At 43.4% G+C, this 19,849-nt stretch overlaps 1 protein-coding gene across 1 annotated transcript in view; it reads left to right on the plus strand.

Moving 5' to 3' along the window:
- Positions 1-13,344, plus strand: part of LOC105569166 (homeobox protein Hmx) — an 18,006-nt gene extending 4,662 nt beyond the window's left edge. The window contains exons 2-3 of the mRNA XM_012025365.1: positions 9,165-9,499; positions 12,464-13,344. Of these exons, the coding sequence (XP_011880755.1) occupies positions 9,165-9,499; positions 12,464-13,344 (1,216 nt within the window). The remainder of the gene's footprint in view (positions 1-9,164; positions 9,500-12,463) is intronic.
- The last annotated feature ends 6,505 nt before the right edge of the window (positions 13,345-19,849 follow it).

Raw genomic sequence — 19,849 nt, forward strand, 5'->3', positions numbered from 1 at the left:
AAAATAACCAATTCGTTCGCTCTTGGAATAATGGCGCTGAAGAAATGGCGCACAAATGCAACTTAACGCACAATAATAACGGATATAATGACGCAACCGATTTTCAGGTAATGCACGACATAATTCACGCATCACAAAGGGCCACGGGAAAGGCGCGTCTCGCTTGTAATAACCGCTCCGCGGCGATACGTAAAATTACAAATCGCACATATTCCGTTCGGATCCATTTACGCGTTTAAATGCAATTCAACAAAAATTCGCGCGGCGGTATAGAATTACGCGATGATCGCGCGCTCGCGCCATTTTCACGCGCGAACACGCGCACGCACACACACGCGCGCGCGCGCGCGCGCTCGCGTATACGCAAAACGCGCGTGGCCCGGGCATAATTTCGCAAGCGCGCTAATTAACGTCGCGAGGCAACTGGCAACCGAAATTTGCTGCCGAAACGAGTACGCGCCGGCGAGAGGGAGGGATGGCAAAAAATCAATTAGACGTGGAGTGCTTAATGGATGCGGATGAAACGGCGTACACGTATAGTCCAAGGTTAAGGAGCCTAAGATTCCCTCGAGAAACGGGCTACCTATCCCGCGGCCCATTTGCTGCCGAGCGAGCAGCCCTTACGTCTCTTCCGGGAGGAAGCGCGCAAGTTCTAGGCTCGATTTATTATTAAATCGCCGCTCTACGCCCGCCTGAGATTCTCGCTCGCCAAGGTCGTGGAGAGAGAGAAGTTGGCGTCATGCGATCTCGGCGCAGAGCACTACCCCATCCTCTCTCTATATATATATATGTATATAATATATAACTTAACTGATGAAATAATAATATTTCTCCGCAGGGGAGTAAGTACGCGCGCAGGGATTTACGCGCTGGATACGCCCGGTGTACGTGCGCGCTTTATGAAATCGTAACAATCGCATCCGACTCCTCTTTAAGGCGCGACTCGAGCCGAAGATATGTGTACCTTGACACACGTGATACCCATCGCTCAAAAAGAAATGATCTTGCAAGTGCAGCGACAATTTTCTACACCCACAGAAGAAATTTCCGAATCCGATGCTATTACACTTGAATGTATCATAAAATAGGAACGATATAGCGCCAATCATATTTATTATAGAGAAAGGAACGTTTTTATCTTAAATGAAAAATTCTAAAATCTAGAATCGTCTTTTGTCGAGTATTCGATCATTTATTCTAAACGCGAGAATATATAAACTTACATTTATACAAGCTACTCTTGTCTCAATATAGTAAGTCAATCTTTTTTAATTCGCTAGAGGAGACTAAGAGTTATTGACTTTATTTTGATATTGTCTTATTGTTATACTGAATGAGGTTGTGAGAAATATAAATGCGTCAAGAATATGTTTTGTCTCGGTAACAGAAATCCTTTCTGAGGGTGTAAGTACAAGAAAACAACCGGGATGTATAAATGAGTAGCCAATGCTGCAATATCGCGTATGTTTTGTATTTAATCGATTTAAATAACAGAAACTGAATTTCTCAACTGTCAGCGAACGTTAGGAAGCAAGTCCTTCTGTGACGCATCCATCCATTATAACGTTTGATTGTGGTACATAAAAAGTTATATTCCTTACAAAGATTGTTCTAGCTGCGGTACCGAAATTCATTTTTATCCAATGTAAATGATTCATATTTAGCCATGAAAGCTAAACTTGCCAGATTAAGGTATTGCTAGAATGTTGCTACTATCAATTTTGTAGGCTACAAACAATTTTCTAACAGATACACAAACTAGCGATACACTTTTGCTACGACACCTAGAAATCTGCCTGCGTAAAGGTCTGTGTCCACGATGCTAGAACTTGGTCCAAGTTCTATAGTTCCAAGAAACGTGTAGTCAATCACTTTGCAGCTTTTATGGAACAGCTGCGAGTTGATTGGCTACACATGTCTCGAAACTATAACTAAGTTCTAAAATCGTGAACGCAGACCTTTAGTAAGATATTTTTTTAATTACGGTATCCTAAAAATTACACGTCTCACTAGAGACGCTATCCAAGTTCGTTTACATTGTTGTGCATCAAGTTCCCGAAGAAAATGGTCCATATATTTGTCTTGGAAAATTCGACGAGACATAAAATAATTGGGACGAGAACGCCAAATCGTTACTCATAGCGAATTCGATTGCTTGCACTAGTGCGCACTGAGTGCACACCAAGGCCGGTATTCATAGTCAGATCTTATACTCAAGACCGTCTTGAATTTATCTAAAGATGCTGTAGAACATTTCATTGGCTACGGAGTATCTAAAGATGATCTTAAGACAGTCCTGAACATAAGATTTGACTATGAATACCGGCCTAAAGCTTGTTTATAGTCAACTCTTATATTTAATTGTGTCTTAAATACATGTTCAAAAAGTGTTTTGCCAAACAATGGCCCGTATGGATGCTATACAAATTATTTTACTGACTAAGAAATATTTCAAGAGATATTCAAGACGATCCTTAAATATAAAAATTGACTGTAAACAAGCCTCAGTGTGCACTCAGTGCGCACTAGCGCAAGCTGCCGAATTTGCTATTGGTAAGTAGTAAGTAGTTGGTAAGTTACTTACTAAGTAATGATTTGGTGTTCTCGTTTCTATTTGATTTATACACCGACAGAAAAAATTTCCTGATCCAATCCCCTTAGCACATAACTGAGACATAACTGAGACTTGTTGTGCTATCAGGGATGCTATTACACTTGAATGTATCATAAACTAGGATCGATATAGCGCCAATCATATTCATTATAGAGAAAGGAATATTTTAATCTTAAATGAAAAACTCTAAAATCTAGAATAAAATAGTAGCATGTACTTATCATCTTTTATCGATTATCGTGACGCCAACTTCGTGCGTTGTAAGATGGAGGGAAACTTTATTCTAAACGCAAGAATAGATAAACTTACATTTGTATAAGTTACTCCTGCCTCGATATAGTAAGTCAAACGTTTTCAATTCGATAGAGGAGAATAAGAATTGTTAATTTTATTTTGATATTCCCGTATTTTTATAGTAAATGAGGTTGTGAGGAATATGAATGCGTCGAGAATATTTGTTGTCTCGGTAACAGAAATCCTTTCTGAGGGTGTATCTTAAAGGTCCTGATTTACTTTACTTGTTTCAAATAATTGGATGCCATGGCGGATCTTATACTCAGAAAAATTAATTATCGCTTCACGCGCGCGCCCATCTTATAATATATTGTTCGCACTCAATACATTTCGGATCCGCCGGCGCGGTCCGTTGACCCCGGCGCGGAGTTATCGCGAAAAATATTTTTTGCTCGATTCGCCCGCGATTTCGCGGGGGCTTATATTCAAAAACGTTACCGCGGGCGCGATAGGACCGCGAACGGAAGGATCCGTCTGATATAATCCGCGACAGAGACCGCCTCGTTAATTACAGCGCTGATGAATGATTCGTTAATTAGGGTGGGATCGCGCTACAAGTTTCAAAGGAAGATACGATAAAGCCTATTGTGTATGATCGCCTATTCGCGAGCGATATGGATGTTTCGACGTTGGGAACAAATGCTCGGGATGAGTGATGGCGGCGGGTGTAGGATCACGGATCATAATTGCGTCGGAATACAATTCCCGCAGATTTCACTCTACACCGCTTCGTCTACGAAATAGCGGATCCTTGATTAAAGAGTCGAGAAGACGCGGTTAACCTGACGAGTCCAAAAATTATTACAACATAAATATACAACTGCGTTCCGCGGCGCCTCGCGCTTATACATGGAGAGAATTTTAAGGATGTATTGGACGTACAATCTTAGACAAAAGTGCATGAAATTGGAAATACTTAAATATCTACTCTTAACGCATAGTAAAGCTAGATGTAAGAAACTTGAACGATAGTTGGAGTCTTATTTGTACTCCTACAAAGGTATTTTTCACTTTACAAATGTTTTTTCCTGAATTATTTGCGATTTTTTTCACTTATGAGCCCAAACTTTTGATAATAAAAATACTCTTATTTCAATTCTTAATAACGTCAAATATTTTCAAAACTAAAAAATTCGTGCCGACAGCACGAATATCTCAAGTTATATTTTATTATATTTTATTTTTTTAAAACGGTGCAGTAAAGACTATTGAAACTTTGTAGATATTTTCATCTATTCGTATACTAGATGTATAAAAAAATTCAAAACACTATAATATGTAATGGTACTATTTCTTCTACATTTTTTTAGCTGTTTTATCCGTGAAGATCGGCTTTTCCCATAAGAGTACGTGTAAAATCAGTGTAAATTAAAATAGTTATATCTCAGCAACCGTTTAGTGGATGCATTTTCACTTTTCTGCAATAAATTAGGAAGACTAAAAGAACAATTTCACAAATTTTTAGCGACTTTGTACTATTTTAAAGATAGGTCCGATACATCCTTAAAATTTACCCCGAGAACCATGTAGTCGCGGGACAACGTGGCATTTCGAGGAACTTTTTGAGAGTTTTCTGAAATTTTGCCATAATTTTACTAGTGAAATATATACCAAGTATAATTACTAGTAGCGGTTTTCGCCCTCCAATGATAATTTTCTCTAGAGCACGTAGAGACGAAGTGTTGTAAACATGAAACTAAATTCGTCATTCTGTCTATCGCAAGCCAATAACGTGATGAAGCCAACTAGCAGATTTAGCTGAACGCTTCGAAAGCCAATAAATCGTTGTTGGGTCATCTGTGGCGATGCTTCACAAAGTAAATAAAAATAAAAAGACCATACGGCGTGACAGTAAATTTCACTTCGTGCTGCAAAATTATGCATATGCGCGAGGGAGAGCGAAATAAAAATAATATACAAAGAGAATGTAGAGAAGAACGGTTCTTATAACATTCTCTACGAGTCGGTGTAACAAACACAGCTTGAAAGTTTATCACATCTGTTTATTATTTCTTCTCCCTTTATTTCTCCTCGTTAATATCCGATAATCTATTTTCCTTTACCCCCTTGTTTTTATTTTTCTCTGTAAAGCACAGCGTGATGATCGCATGTTGAGCATACAGATTGCAAACCGCTTTGGGCGCACTTTCGCTAGCGAACGCGATCGACTTCTCTTTCTTCGCTGCGTTCCTAACTACCCTCGGTGTAACGATACACGACGAAACGTATCGTGTTACGAGCGATCGTTAACGGCATAAAGAGTTTATATTTGAGAATGGCACTTACTAAGCGCACAAGCCGAGGTAGAATAATAATCAATACAAGCAAGCGGTGGAACACGTCATTGGAGACAAGGAGGGTAAATTTTAACGGAAATGCCCAATAAAGCCAAACTCGGATGCCGTGTAATAAAAATGTCCATAGGGCTAATGAAATAGGAGCCGGCGGGATCTCTCGAGAACTTCTTCATCGTCGTGGCAAGTTGCAAATAAATGAATGTTCTACGTGATAAATAGTCCAAACTCCTGGATAAATTGAAACCGGACTTTTCCCAGTAAGAGCTTCATGAAAGGAATTTTAATTATTACGATATTGAATGTTAAAAGATATCTGGTTCAAAGGCTGACAGAGCAAACAAGAAAGTTTATTTTCCAATTAGTTTCAAGTTTGCCTTTGCTAGAAATTTATTTCGTGACTTGGTTATTTTATGGTCTCCTGAATATTATATAAATTTATATATATATATATGTATAATATTTAAGAGATTAAAAAGTTACGATGTGACTAAGAGTCACTTGGTCATTGCCTTTAGAAATCTCTTTGCGACTTATGAATGATAAAATTGTCGTTACCAAAATTACATTAAACTAAATATGAACGTATCATTGCATACAGAATCGAAGGAAAACTGGAGATCGAACGTGAACACTAGAATACACACAAAAATCATCGACGGCGGGAGAGAGGGAGAGAGAGAGATGAAGGGCGAATCACGCGAGTCAAGTACATTGCACGATGACCTAGAGATTGGAGAGAGAGCGCGTTAAAGGGAGGTATCGCTGAGAAGAATCCTTGAGTGCCTACGTAGAGAGAACTCGTAAACTCAGCCAGCCACGTCGAGTGTTCGCGGTCGCCTAAGACGTAAGACCTGCAGAATTAGGCAGTAAAAGGTGGTGGATCTCTCCGCCGAGAGAGATCCGAGTGTTTGGTGTTTATACCTGCTCCTTCAGGGAAGGGTCCCTGAATGCTTACAAAACAGGCGGTTGTCAGATTTCCTTTATCTTTTCCGGGGCATTTGTGTGTGCCCCGGGCCGTCTCTCCTCTCCCGTTAGCCGCGCGAAGCCTTCTTGAGAATACCTCGATATCTCGGTCTTGATGCCGGGAAAATCGTGGGGAATTGAGGAAGAGGCGTGCCGAAGATTGCGTGTCGCTGAGGAATTCTCTTAGGAAGGGTCTCTCTCTTAATTCCTCCTTTCCTTCGGTCCCGGACGGAGCCTCGTCGTCGTCACCGTCGTTGTCGTTATACTGTTGTGTCGTGTCTACCGCCCAGCGTGACTTTCGCCTAGTGATAAACGATTGACACGTGTGGAGTCTCGTCGATGCGGCATTAACTTACATAAGCGTCGCTGACTCGTTGATACAAGAAGATAGAGACGTTGGAAAGGAGATCGATGAATTCAGCGAATGTGAAGAACAGTTTTGCTCTGCCATGTATTTACTGTGGATTTAACTGGACTCGAGCTTCTCGAGATAATACAAGAACTTCGCAAGATAATAACGATCAAGTTGCAAAGTTCTTTTAAGTATGCGCGCGTAGTATTGGCCGACATTATTACAAAATTAAATGGTGAGCTTGTTGTCAACTCAACTGGCGAATTTTATTGAATTCGTTACAACGTTTCGACTTTGCATCGGGTCCTTTTCGAGCGACAATACTGCAAAATCGACAACATGTACAGGATTGAAATTATTAATTAGCCATCTAATGAAAGAGAAAGAGAAAAGAAAATGAATGTTTTAGCGAACCAAACAAGAAGAATATTATTACAAAACTTCGTGAAAGATTATATTACAGTTATCTCGGGATGAAGAAGATCGAAAAACATCTTTCGATATCTTGGAGTAAATTTGCAAGTAACCGGCCATTCGATCGATGTTGAGAGGCGGAACATATTAAAGCGAGCGAATTGTTTATCTGCTGCCTGAACGAGCCCTAAGTGATAATAGGCGCAAAGTGCGATACGACGGCGGACAAAGTCAAATACGCTTTCACGTGGCGAGCGTGTATCGAAACGAGATCAGATCGCTCGTCGCAGACGGACTGCGACGGGGAAGCGAGGAGGGAACATGGAAAAGTAGGGCTTCCGAAGCCTCCTCGGCCCACATGCCTGACCAACCGGCCCTAGCCTGCCGATATCGGCCAGTCTCTCTCTCTCGACCGGCAGAACCTGCTTGCCTATACTTCTCTTCGCCGCAAATCGGTTGCTCTCGCATTAAGTTTCCACGGCGCGTGCAGCTGCAACAATGGCGCTTAGCCGCGATCGGAAGTAAGAAAGAGAAATATCGGCAAAAGAAAGAAAATGAGAGGGGAAGAGAACCCCTCGTTAAGCGGCTGAGGACAAGAACCAGAGGACAAGCAGCCATGAAAAGCCGATGGCAGATTTACTGATAAACGATCTATAGATCCCGTCCGGGACGAAGCTTCTAAATTCGCAAAGTTTCCAACAAGTTGCATTTCACTGTATTATTTCGTTTAACGTCGCTATTGATGCAGTATGTAATTTTCTGAGGAACAAGTGTGGGAAATCGAGTTATGATCATCAAAAGTCATCTTAACACATAGAATATCGTTGGAGCATGTCCGCCGGCGATGCCGGAGCGACATTTTCACTCCGCATCCGGGCAAAGTGTTATAAAATATAATTGAACTCCGCACAGTATGTTAATTATTGTACCGTTACTTTCATATTGATTACATCTGTAAGGTTTTGCACAAGTTTAATACATTTTTTGTTCACTCTGGTAGCGCCGGCCAGCGCCGATCGTCGGCGGCTGGACTTGGACTTTAGTGGCGCCGCGCTGGTCACCGGTGACCGGCGCGGCATTCAACGTGTTAATCAAGGTTTCCGCACGTCATTGTACGCGCAAAGCCGCCACGAAATTTGCTACCGGAAGGGTCCGCGACGCAGGTACGCCTCCCTCCCCGATCAGCGCGACGATTTTCTCAAGAGCTTCTTGCTCTAAGCGGATTTTGGCTCTTAATAACCAGTCGAGCGTTTATCCGTAGCACGTCCAGCTATTGTTGCGGCGCAAACACCGTTTCCAAATATATTCCATTCAGTGGAGAGCTTCGCTTTCTCCCGAGTGGTTGAGTAAATCCGAATGGCAATGGCCGTCGGCTACGAGCGACGGCACTTATCCCGGACGTAACGATCCCGCGTGCCCAAACTACCCCCGTCACGGACAGGCTCTGCTCGCTCGCGTTGGTGGCGGTTCGCAAATTCTTTTGTAACCGAAGCTGAAGGTTGCGCTGCATTTGTTCGCGGCGTTCGATTGTTCCTTGTTTCCTCGGCCGCGTTATAATAGTTACGAGGTTGACAGATTTCGCGATCTGCCGACTAATCAAGTTAATTACTCGACATTGTTTCATACATCGCTTGGTACTTCACGTCCGTGTCATGTTATAACAATCTAACACAATAATGCGAACGTTATTTGAGTTCCCGCGATCGCTGGTCGTGTTTAACACTACTGAGGAAAGCTGTCAATAAGATTGTACAAATCATTTCTTCCGTGTATTAAAAACATATTCAACATTGATGATCGCGATAACAAAAGGTCTATTGAAATTAAAATTACGGGAAATTCTCTTACATTTAAACGTGAATAAAACTTTTAAAAATCTCCCAGAAGTTGGAAATTGGATGTTCTTTGTTTTCAATCGTTCAATAATTCTAAAGCTACACGTTTCCAGCTTCCCACGTCTAGTATTTCAACATTTTGACTAAGAGGAGAGTCAAGCCCGGATTGATCAATTCATCCTTAATTAAAAACAGAGCGCTCTCGGATCACCTGGAATTTACGTGAGGTTTAAAACTGGATAAATTGAAATTATGTCTTTACACATTGCGGAGGATCCTTCTACTGGTTTTAATTATTAATAAAACCCTTGAATCCGCGCGTATATATATATATATATATATATATTATATCGCGTACAAAGATTAAAAACCGCCAACATGCTTTCCCGTTGCAGATTGATAGCGAGTCGATACCCGGTCGGCATCGGCGGCCTGTTCTACCCTTCGACGCTGCAGCATCTCCATCAGCAGCAACAGCAGCAGCATCAGCACCATTCGCGGCTGGCCGCCGCGGCCTCGTCCGCCCTCAGCAACGCCGTGCAGGTCGCCGGCCAATCGCCGGACATCGTCGACGCCGACGGCATCCGCGGCGTTTTACTCGGCGGTGCCGGCTGGCCGTTTCCATGGAGGCCGGCGCATGGCCTGCAGACGCTCGAGCATCCCTCGCCAAGCGACGTGGTCGGCACCCTCAGCCGCGTCAGTCCCGCGTCCGCATCTTTCCCGCAGCGAGGTGAGTTCGATTCCCTGCCCGTCCCGTCTCTCCCGTCTGCCCAGGCAGATCGAGACGGCTTATTAAGGATAATCCGGTGGAAAACGCGCACCACGCTCGGCAGGAGACGTTAACATTGTTTCGCAACTGTGCGCTCTGGAACATTGGCTCTCGTCGAGTCGGATAGAAGTACCAAGCGTTCCTCTTTCTCGAGACTCTTTTGATTAAGTGCCCCGATAGGAAAATGTCTCAAATATCGTGTAATAGCTGCATCATCCAAAAGGAGGAAATTTCGCAATGATTGCATCAAGGCGATTCGCCAAAGCTGTTTCGCTGATACACTATTTAGAAATACTTTGCGCAAATATTTATCAATATTTGATGAAAGGTCTCGCATAATTCCACCATTCCAAGTTTCATCCAGACCTCGTCACACGATTCTCTAAGTATTTCGGGGTGGAAAACACACGCATAGAGAAACGGGATATTTTATGTCACGTGATATAATTTCTTCAAAATAACAATTAGTTGTAATTGAGTTATTTCATCACAGAGGATTAAAGAAGTTTGTCTATGACCCAAGAACGTGCTTGGAGAAATAAGTAAATAAACGTTTCCAACTGTATGAAAATTTCACTGTCCGCCGTTTTCTTTCGCTTGATAATAACGCAAAAGCTTTCTCGGCTCGATTAACGCCAGGAATTCGTCGCGCTCTCGACCGAAGGAAGTACCGAAAATACGTCTGACGTAGCAAGATGCACGGGCCGATATCCCGGGACGATTGAGACCGCGCGCTAACTCGTATAGATCGCGAAGAAAAGGCGGAGGAAAACGAGGGTTAACGCGGGGGACCTCTGCAGATATACAGATATATTGTCTGCGTGCGCGTTATAGACGCGCTCGTGTATCTATGTGTATATCTTGGCGTATACAACCACGCGTAAGGCTTCCACGGCTTCCATCACGACAAACCAACGTCGATCGCCTTACCCGACGATCGCTTTGCTTCCGCCACCTTGCCTAAGCACTTAGGCAGTTACCATTTCCATCTACGGACGCACCTGCGGTCCGCCCGACTTGCGCGATGCCAAATTCTTTAACAATACGATAATAACAATCGCTCGGTTGCCGTCGTGCGTTACGTTTGTTCTTTATCGAATTTCCTTCAAAATCTTATTCAAGATTTTCGTGAAACCAAGACCAGCTCTTTCGGTTTACACAATTGTAGGTTTCTCTCTTTTTACATTAGTTAGCTTCCAAGAATGTCATGCGTGTTAATACCTGAGTTGAATCACGACTTCGACACAACCAGGTTCATGACGTCCACCTCTTTCATATGCTCTTGCATTAACCACGACAATTGTCTCCCACTTTTGTAAATCTTTCCTACATTAATACCGTCAATTTTTACTTCACTTCTCAATCTTCGTACTACTGACTCGAATTTCTGTAACTGATGTATCCAACCCTTTATTAAAGCCGCTGGTAATTTCTTTGTTAGATCACTCGAAAAGGGCCAACAACCATAGTCGAAACGTTGTGAGTTTTAACATAAAAATTTGCCAGACGTGGTCAAGTAATATTCTGAAGTTTCTTATTCACAATACTAGCAAGCATAATTAAAGTAACCGTACGGGAAAAAATGTGGAGAACAAGAGGAGACATTTAACGCTATATATAAGAGTTGAATAAATTTTTGAATAAACCTTGTTTTAATGGTAATAATAATGATTCTCACTTTACGGGCAAAAAAGCGCGTATATTTTAAAAAATATGTTCTCGATTGTATTTCCGGCATAACAAATATCAAATTATTGATTATAAAAATGTATCGTATCTAGTTTCGTTTCGGCCGACTTTTTGTCTGTGCCACAACGATCATTTGTAGAAAGGAAGGATTAAACGTCCTACGCGCGTTAATGACGTTTTGTCGCTAAAAATAAAACAGTCGTACGTATCCTCGATGGATTTGCGTACGTGGAACATCGCGCGCCAATTAAAAGGCACAGTGGTAAAGGAAATATTTGCAGAAAATGAATAAATCATTGCGTGTTTTATTGTCTCCTTCGTATCCTCGCAAATCGCTGGAGACACGGCATGGCATAGCGGTATTTTATACAAATATGCATGCACATCGCAAATAATGTCATTGGATGATGCATGTGCACCGATAGCGGCGTAGGGAATTTAATACGCAGCAATTATGTCAAAATGGATTAATAGAATATTAATTAGCATTCTATTAATTGATTAAATATTCAATACGGATAGAGAAATGTATAATGGCGATTTATCGGAGCGCGCGTGAGAGAATTTGTAAATCCAAAGCGCTCTCGGGCTGATTGACGTATACGGATCATGTTTAAAAAGAAGAGCGATTAACGCGTTTACCTTTCTCTCGTTAACGGTTTGATTATATCGATAAATATACACGTACGATGTGTCTTTTATACTTGACGCACACACTGCAAATATCATTATTTGTTACATGATATCGCGATTCTGATCTCATGCCGAGTTTTGCGCCATTAATCAGACTTATCCCGGCGCGCGCGTTACTTGTTAAGAACAATCCCGGTTGAAGAATAACGATCCCCGTAAATAAAAAGATCTTTGTTTCAGTAACTTGCGAAACAAAAAGGATAATTAACAGAAAAGTATAACTGCACGAGCAACTATCAATTCCGGGCAAAAAGTGGCTAGCTCTTGATTGTGAGCAAAAATTAGCGTAATGAAACAGCAAAGTAATTATACTTTTTTCATCATTTTTACATATATATGTGTGTAACGATTTTGAGAGAAAATTAACATGAATTAGCACACGACAATATGATATTAATAATAATCGATAGGCGAGAAAAGTTTGGAAAGATTCCAAAAGACGCGTGAAAAAATATTGAGAAATGCACAAGTGTGGCGAAAAGCGCACAATGAATGAAAGGGGTATACGGTAATTGAAATGAATACACGGGTATCTTCCTGTAGACGAGCTCGATGACGACAACGCCGATGACCGTCTGCACCGCGCGAGGAGTCCGTCGAGCGGCGACGAGGCGCACGACGACCTCGGCGATGCTGACGACTGTGCGGATGCCGACGGCGAGGGTGAGTCCACGTCGACGAGTCTTCACGGCACCTCGGTGGGCGGCGGTGGCGGAGGTGGCGGCGGCGGCGGGGGTGGCGGTGGTAACGGCAACAGCAACGGCGGGCAGAACAGCGTGCAGGTTGGCGTAGACGGTCGCGAGTCGAACAGCATAAAGCGCAAGAAGAAGACCCGGACGGTGTTCTCGAGATCACAAGTGTTCCAGCTGGAGAGCACGTTCGACATGAAGCGCTACCTCTCGTCGTCGGAGCGCGCCGGCCTGGCCGCCTCGCTCAGGCTGACGGAGACCCAGGTGAAGATCTGGTTCCAGAACCGGCGGAACAAGTGGAAGCGGCAGCTGGCCGCCGAGCTGGAGGCGGCGAACATGGCGCACGCGACCCAGAGGCTAGTCAGGGTACCGATCTTGTATCACGAGGCGTCGGCCGGCACTGGCGGCTCCGCCGGCGTGTCCGTGTCGGTGTCGGCGCCGGGGCCGCCGGGGCCCCCGGTGCAGTCCTCGGTAGGCGCGACCTCCGCCCTGTCGCACTCGGTCGGCGTCGGCGTCGGCGTGGGCGTCGGCGTCGGTGTCGGCGTCGGTACCTCGTGCGCGCCCACCACGGCGCAGCCCATCTTCTACTCCCATCACCATCAACATCACCATCACCACCCGGCGGCGGCCCACGTGCAGGCGCACAGTCTCCTGTCCCACCAGGTGCACCCGCAACCGCCGCCTCCGCCTCCGCCGCCGCCCAACGGCCAACCACCGCGGACGTCCTCGCAATAACACCGTCCGACGACTTACGAGGGTAGCGTGCGGCTGCTGCGGGAGACGACGATCCTAAACAAGATGATCTCCGTCGACGACGCGACGGCGACGCCTTCTCGCCTGGACCGCGCCGTCTGGCTGATCGATGTTGACGAGTGAACGCACGCACGATAATCGGCACGGGCCTCCGATCGTCCTGCGACATCCCCTGATCGATCCCGTGATACCACGGACACGGCATGGCTGTCCCCTCGGCGGTAATTCGAGAACGTTGGAATTCGAAAATGGTTTTCTAATACGGACTCACGACCGTGGGCGGTGTGGATGAATGTGAGTATGCGCGAGAAATGTAGAGTTTTCATTCGCTCTTATATCTCTCAATTATGTAAGAAAGATTATCTCGTACAATTTAATACTGAAATTGCATTTCACTCCGGAGCGGGTAACAAGCTTGCTGACCATCATTTTACTGAAAAAAATTTCCATAAGGATATTTTTCTCTCGTTAATTATGTGTTCATAATTACTGGGGGAGCTAAATATAAATAAAAGAAGGTGCACGAAAATAATTTACTTTTCCAAATTTCAGTGGCGTAATGCTGCAACAATAAATAAAGACGCGTCCCATCAAGCTCGATGAGCCCGAAACTCTACGTTTTCTGAGCACAAGCTCGTACTCATGTCTATTCGCATCTGTTATTACGTAGGAAAGTGTGATCTCCTGCAAATAATTTGCTAAAATTATTTTTGACGCTTTATTAAAAAGACTTTAAGTCAATTTGTTTGCCTCAAAATGAATGAAACGAGTGCTGAATTCATATAACATATATTCCAGTAATCGCATTATCAGAGAAATGACGTTATCGCCGATTATTTCCTTTAACATTGGACGATATCCCACTTTTTAATGGCTTATCTTATCCTTCCGGGAGAGCGAGGCATTTTGACTTATATCTTTTTTCACCGAGCCGTAGAAATATTTGTGCTAGTCCGCGCAAATTATGCAGAGAAGTGAACTGTGATTATAATGATTTTGTGTCGCTTCCCTGAGCCACGGGCGACGAAAGCTGGTCACGAACTCGTACGGCTTCCCTTCCGGTTTGTCGCCGATATTATAAGAGCGCGAGCGTTCCTTGTTGCTCTCAGTTTATCTATGTATTACAACGGGATGCAAAATTTCACCGCAATCCGGAAATTAGACCCTGTTTGCATTCAATTCTCGATACATATATATACCTGGGATCTTTGTAGATAGTATAATACATATTGGTAGAGCGCGATTCTCCGATTTTTTGCGCGCCAAGGAAAAACGATTCGCGCGGTTGCGAGAATGGAAATTTTCAAACCGTCCCTGACTGTGCGACGCCCGATATTTTAATTATGGAACCGTATCCGTTTTCCCTGATCGTTTCCCCTGTAAATAGTCTTTGCGCCAAGTTGTACATTCGTATTTGAAATTCCATGCGCCGAGGGAGACGCGCTGTGAGCCGGTGACCGGAAAAGCTCCGTTAATATAATTCAGGGATTAAAATGTCGGTATAACTTCGGCGAGTTCAATTTTCGATGGAGAGACGAGAGACGCGGAAGAGTGAACCACGCGTTTCCCATTGTCGCGGATATAAACGCGGAGAAACGGCTTTCCGCGTGTCTACAGAAATTTGAACTCGCTGAAATTGCGCTGGTACCAATACCTGATGTAACCGGGATTCGCTGTGGTTGTAAAATTGAACATACACACACATGTATGACATATATACATAGACACGCGTACGTACACACACACACACACAACATGCAGGCACGCATGTACGCGCACACACACACACGCACACGTAAGACACAGGCAGGGTTCCTACGATATATTCCACCTGTTGTGATAAGTATCTAAACGAATAATTTTATTAAACAGAACGGTAGAGCTACGAAATATCGCCTCTTTCACATTATATATCACCTATCTATAGACGTCAATTAAGGAGAAGGGTTCGCCGCACCGTGTTTTATACGGACATTTGTGAGCCGGGATCTCAAATTATTGTACAGCCGATCGTTTCGTGATCGCTAAAATAATGATCGTTGAACCGTACAATGCACGTCGTCGAATTTCCTCTACTCAAGATCTATGGAGAGCTGATCCACGTTGGCGAGCGTCGAACTCGTTTGCGAGACGATGGGCAAACGTTCCTAGATTCGACGGGATCGACGAGCGATCGAATAAAAATACGAATATCGTTTAAATTGCGCTTTTTTTTCTATCGCGGCGCCCGCAAAGAGATAGGCAGTGGAACAATGGGACGCGCACCGGCGGCATTCACATAAAAATCCGAAGTCCGGGATTAAAATTAATTGTTGTGCGGCTTCACAAGAGGCCTCGGTAACTAAATAAATTGACACGGAGATAAAACGCAGCGTTCCGCTTTCGAAATAAAATCAACGGGCGATTCTTTGATGGAGTCGAACGGATCGAGAAGCGCGTCGGTTAATAAAGCCTATCGATTCACATTTACACCGCCGTCTGCACTGTCTCGTAGAGATCGGGGATATAGACAAAATTCATTCAGAGCGGGAAGCATCGCCGATCAAAAGAGGCTTATTTCATTATGTCTCGCAGATTTCTAATTTCTTCGGATGAACGTAGAAAAAATGATACAGCGAGATAAATTCTCCCGGAGCAGCAAATGCAAGATGTCTAAATTTCTTCTACGAAACCCAGAGTTTATAAACGGAAATACACGCTCGTGGTCCAAATATCTTCCCTGCGAAAGAGCATGTGACGATCATTAATCATTAATTCACAGCCAATTTGCGAAGAGCTTTTTCTTCGAGCGGTAAACCAGCGAACTATGAGTAATATATATCAACGAGACAGTACTTGAGGGAAAAGCTTAAATCAAGCCATGCATAAATTATTTCCTACGGGTCCGATAAATCGCGCTTCGAAAGATCTTGGCTTTAAAATCATCAGCTGGAAATAGAACGATCAAAAATGGAACGATCAGCGGGACTTCGAGGCTTCTCAGGGGAAAAAGATATGCGCGAATTCGTGCTAGTTATTCCTATTGTTAGTTAGATGTTTATTGAACGTCCGTCGCGATTAGTTTTGTACCGCGTGATTATTCATTGTCTTTCAGACAACACTTTTCTCGCCTATCAATGAACGTAGGTAAATAATGCGGGAGTATTTTTCGGACATCTGTAGCAACGTTGCGCGATCGAAAGCGCATACAATTACTCGCGTACGCGCGGCTGTTCACGTCGCCATTCGCTCACGCCGCTCGTCAAGCGCGTTACGCAGGCGGCACGCGTCTAAAGGACCGTCTACATTGGAAGTAAGCGGTAAGAAGTAAGAAAACCTAATCTTTACCATTCAGTGTAAAAGCTAAAGTACAGGCATAATTGTTTAAAATATTTAGCCCTGGTGGAACTGCGCTCTAGCTCGCCGAGAGTAAGCGTCAGTGCTAAAGTAGGAGTAAGAAATGGAAATGATTCATTTCTTTACTCTTACTTCTTACGACAGGCTTACTTCATCTATTGTAGACGATCCTTAAAGGACCGTCTACATTGGAAGTAAGCAGTAAGAAAACCGTTTAAGTGTTAGTCTACAGCCTTGCATTAAGTAAGCTGTAAGCCTTAAGCCGTAAAAAAATTAACCAATCACGGGCATTTATTCCCCTCACTCTCCACCTGTGATTGGTTCATTTCTTACGGCTTAAGGCTTACAGCTTACTTAAAGCAAGATTGTAGACCAACGCTTACTTATCAGTGTAAAAGCTAAAGTACAGGCATAATTTTTGTAAATATTTAGCACTGGTCGAGCTGCGCTCTAATTCGCCGAGAGTAAGAAATGGAAGTGATTCATTTCTTTACTCCTACTCTTACTTCTCACGCCAGGCTTACTTCATCCATTGTAGACGGTCCTTAACGCACGCGTACGCGCACTTACGCGCGCGTTGCTCTCGCGTCCTTCGTCCCGAAGCGGCGACCACGAGGGAGGACCGACGTGACAATGCCACCATCCACGCTCCGCATCTGCAGCAAGCGCAGCCAACGCACACAGGCTATCCTGAGTAACGTAAGTACGTGCACTTCAATCACTCGCACCATCACACCCCCTCCGTCTCTTTTCTCATTCCTGATCTCTGCGAATCTCTCTTTTTATTCGAATTCGAATTCTCCTCTTCTTTTCTTTTCTTTGTCACCTGCCTTTTCGTCTCCTCCCAGTGAGAAATGATTCGTCGATCGATGTCGAAACGATGTCGAATCGACGTCAATTTGACGGTATCGATGTCGATTCGACATCGTTTTGACATCGATCGACGAATCATTTCTCACTGGGAGCTGTTCGGTATCTACTCGATATTTGTGCCTCACACTTTAGGCTTGTTTTCTGTTGCTACACTGGTGAACTAGTGCAATAAGTTAGAGTAGGACAAGTATATATTTTCTCATTCTAGCTTACTGCACTAGTTCACCAGTGCAGCAATAGAAAACAAGCCTCTTGTCACCTTTCTCGTCGCGATTTTTAAACATCTTGTTTCGCGGTATCCATAACGCGGTGGCTCTTCGTGGCTCGGGCGGAATCGAGTCGGTATCGAGATGATATTGTTTAGAGTTCCTTCTATTTCTCCATAGTTGTTTTATGCGCGCCTGTGTATTCTGTATGATCGAGCTCGCGTTGTACAATCATCCATGCTGAAGACGGATATACGGGAGATACCGGGAGATATCTGTTGGATATTGAATGACTGAATATATTGCGGGACATTTCGATATCCAATAGATATCCGAGATGTGATCACTAGATGGCTGTGTTGCATCCGTAGGAATGAATTTGCGGGAACGCGCGCGGAAAATAATAAATTCTGACGAAATGAAGATCCGTATTAAACGTTTATCAATTTCCTCTTTGTGGCTAATTGTAAAACGCTTTATTTTACGATCGCACCTCTTTAGGCATGCGCAACGAAAGCCAATCGCCATCCTTTTACAGGCTATTGCTTTTATATAAAGAATTTGCGTGAAGGATATTTTGCGGCTGTATAAAAATTTATCAAGAATCTAACATTAAGAAGATCGCAAAAGCGATACTTAGGCCCGGTCTTTCATTCTCTGTCAACCAGAGGTTAGTCGACTTTCCATCTTCTATGTTATTCTCTAAGAAGAGACAGAGACTCGACTTACCTCTGATTAGCAAGTTAATCAGAAAACGAAAAACCGGGCCTGAGTCATTCAAGCGTCGAGTTTTCCGAAATTTGTAACATCGTACAAGCCTGATCCAAGATTGCGTCGAACCTAATGGCTTCACGAAGCTGTACACAAAAATATATTTCGGCAGATGTATCGCATATTGGACACCATCCGCAAACATTTTCGCAAGACTTTTGTTGTTCATAAACGGAGAGCGAAAAACTACTGCGTGTGCAAACGCGTCGTGTTGTAGAAAAGGAGAAAAAAGAAAAAGCGACCGTCTCGTTACGGAAAAATATCGGAATTACGCGCGCAGAGGGAGAGGTACGTATAACATTCAAATAAATCGATTATCATCTAATGTTCCAAACTGAACACCAATTACGGGACATAATAAGAAAGCTTCTATCAATAATATCGTTAATACGAGCAGCGCGGTTAACTTTCGCGAGTAAATTAAAACAAATTTTAGATTGCAGCACGATCCTTCGATAATTAATAATAATTCCCGCGTGAAAATGATGTTAGAAAATGACAGGATTAATAGAAATCTAAAGATGGTAATTATTAGACCGGATCACATTATCGCTGTCATTATATTAACCCATGCGGAAAGCATAAGAAACAAAATAAATATTTAACAATCGATACGTTATATTGTATATTAATATCAAGCGGGATATTAAAGCGAACCAAGAATTCGACATTCAGAAACCCGAAATGCGGTAGTGCGTTACCGCTCGCTGGTTAAAAAATGGATTTTATCATTTAATTTAAAGTGCACGAGAAACGCTCCGGTTTCGTAATTTCGTCTAAAGCTTATTATCTAAAGCTGCATTTTGACGCGTGACGTGTGTGCGTCGATTAGCTTGCCCCTCGTCGTATTACCCCCCCCCCCTCCCTCCTCCTCCTTTGAAGAGAGATTTTCCGGTTTTTAAAAGCAGATATCGAAATCGTGTTTGCCGAGGATCGAAAGTTCACCGGCTCATTGTCGCCGACAATCCGGAGTCGAGTTGCAGTCCTCTCGCGTCTCCACGCCTCCCTCCCCCCCCCCTTTTCCTACCGTATCGTGTCCCAGAGTAATTTAACACGTAAGGGGATGACAACGGACTCGAAACCCGCGTCCTTTTAAGGGCCCGTAAGTGATGATCGTGTTACAGTACTGAATTCACCAAATTTGCCAAGACCGATGAGTTTTTCTCATATTCTTGTATCAATTATAGTGGTTTAGATTAAAATGTAATAAAAAGAATTAGGAATAAAACTTTAATCTCTGTCACAATCTATTTCGAGGGAGTTAACTTTCAGAAAATCTCTACCAATCCCGTATTCCATTA

The sequence above is a fragment of the Vollenhovia emeryi genome, unplaced genomic scaffold (assembly GCF_000949405.1).
Source record: "Vollenhovia emeryi isolate VEMERY1.0 unplaced genomic scaffold, V.emery_V1.0 DF939126.1, whole genome shotgun sequence".
Taxonomy (NCBI): Eukaryota; Metazoa; Arthropoda; class Insecta; order Hymenoptera; family Formicidae; genus Vollenhovia; species Vollenhovia emeryi.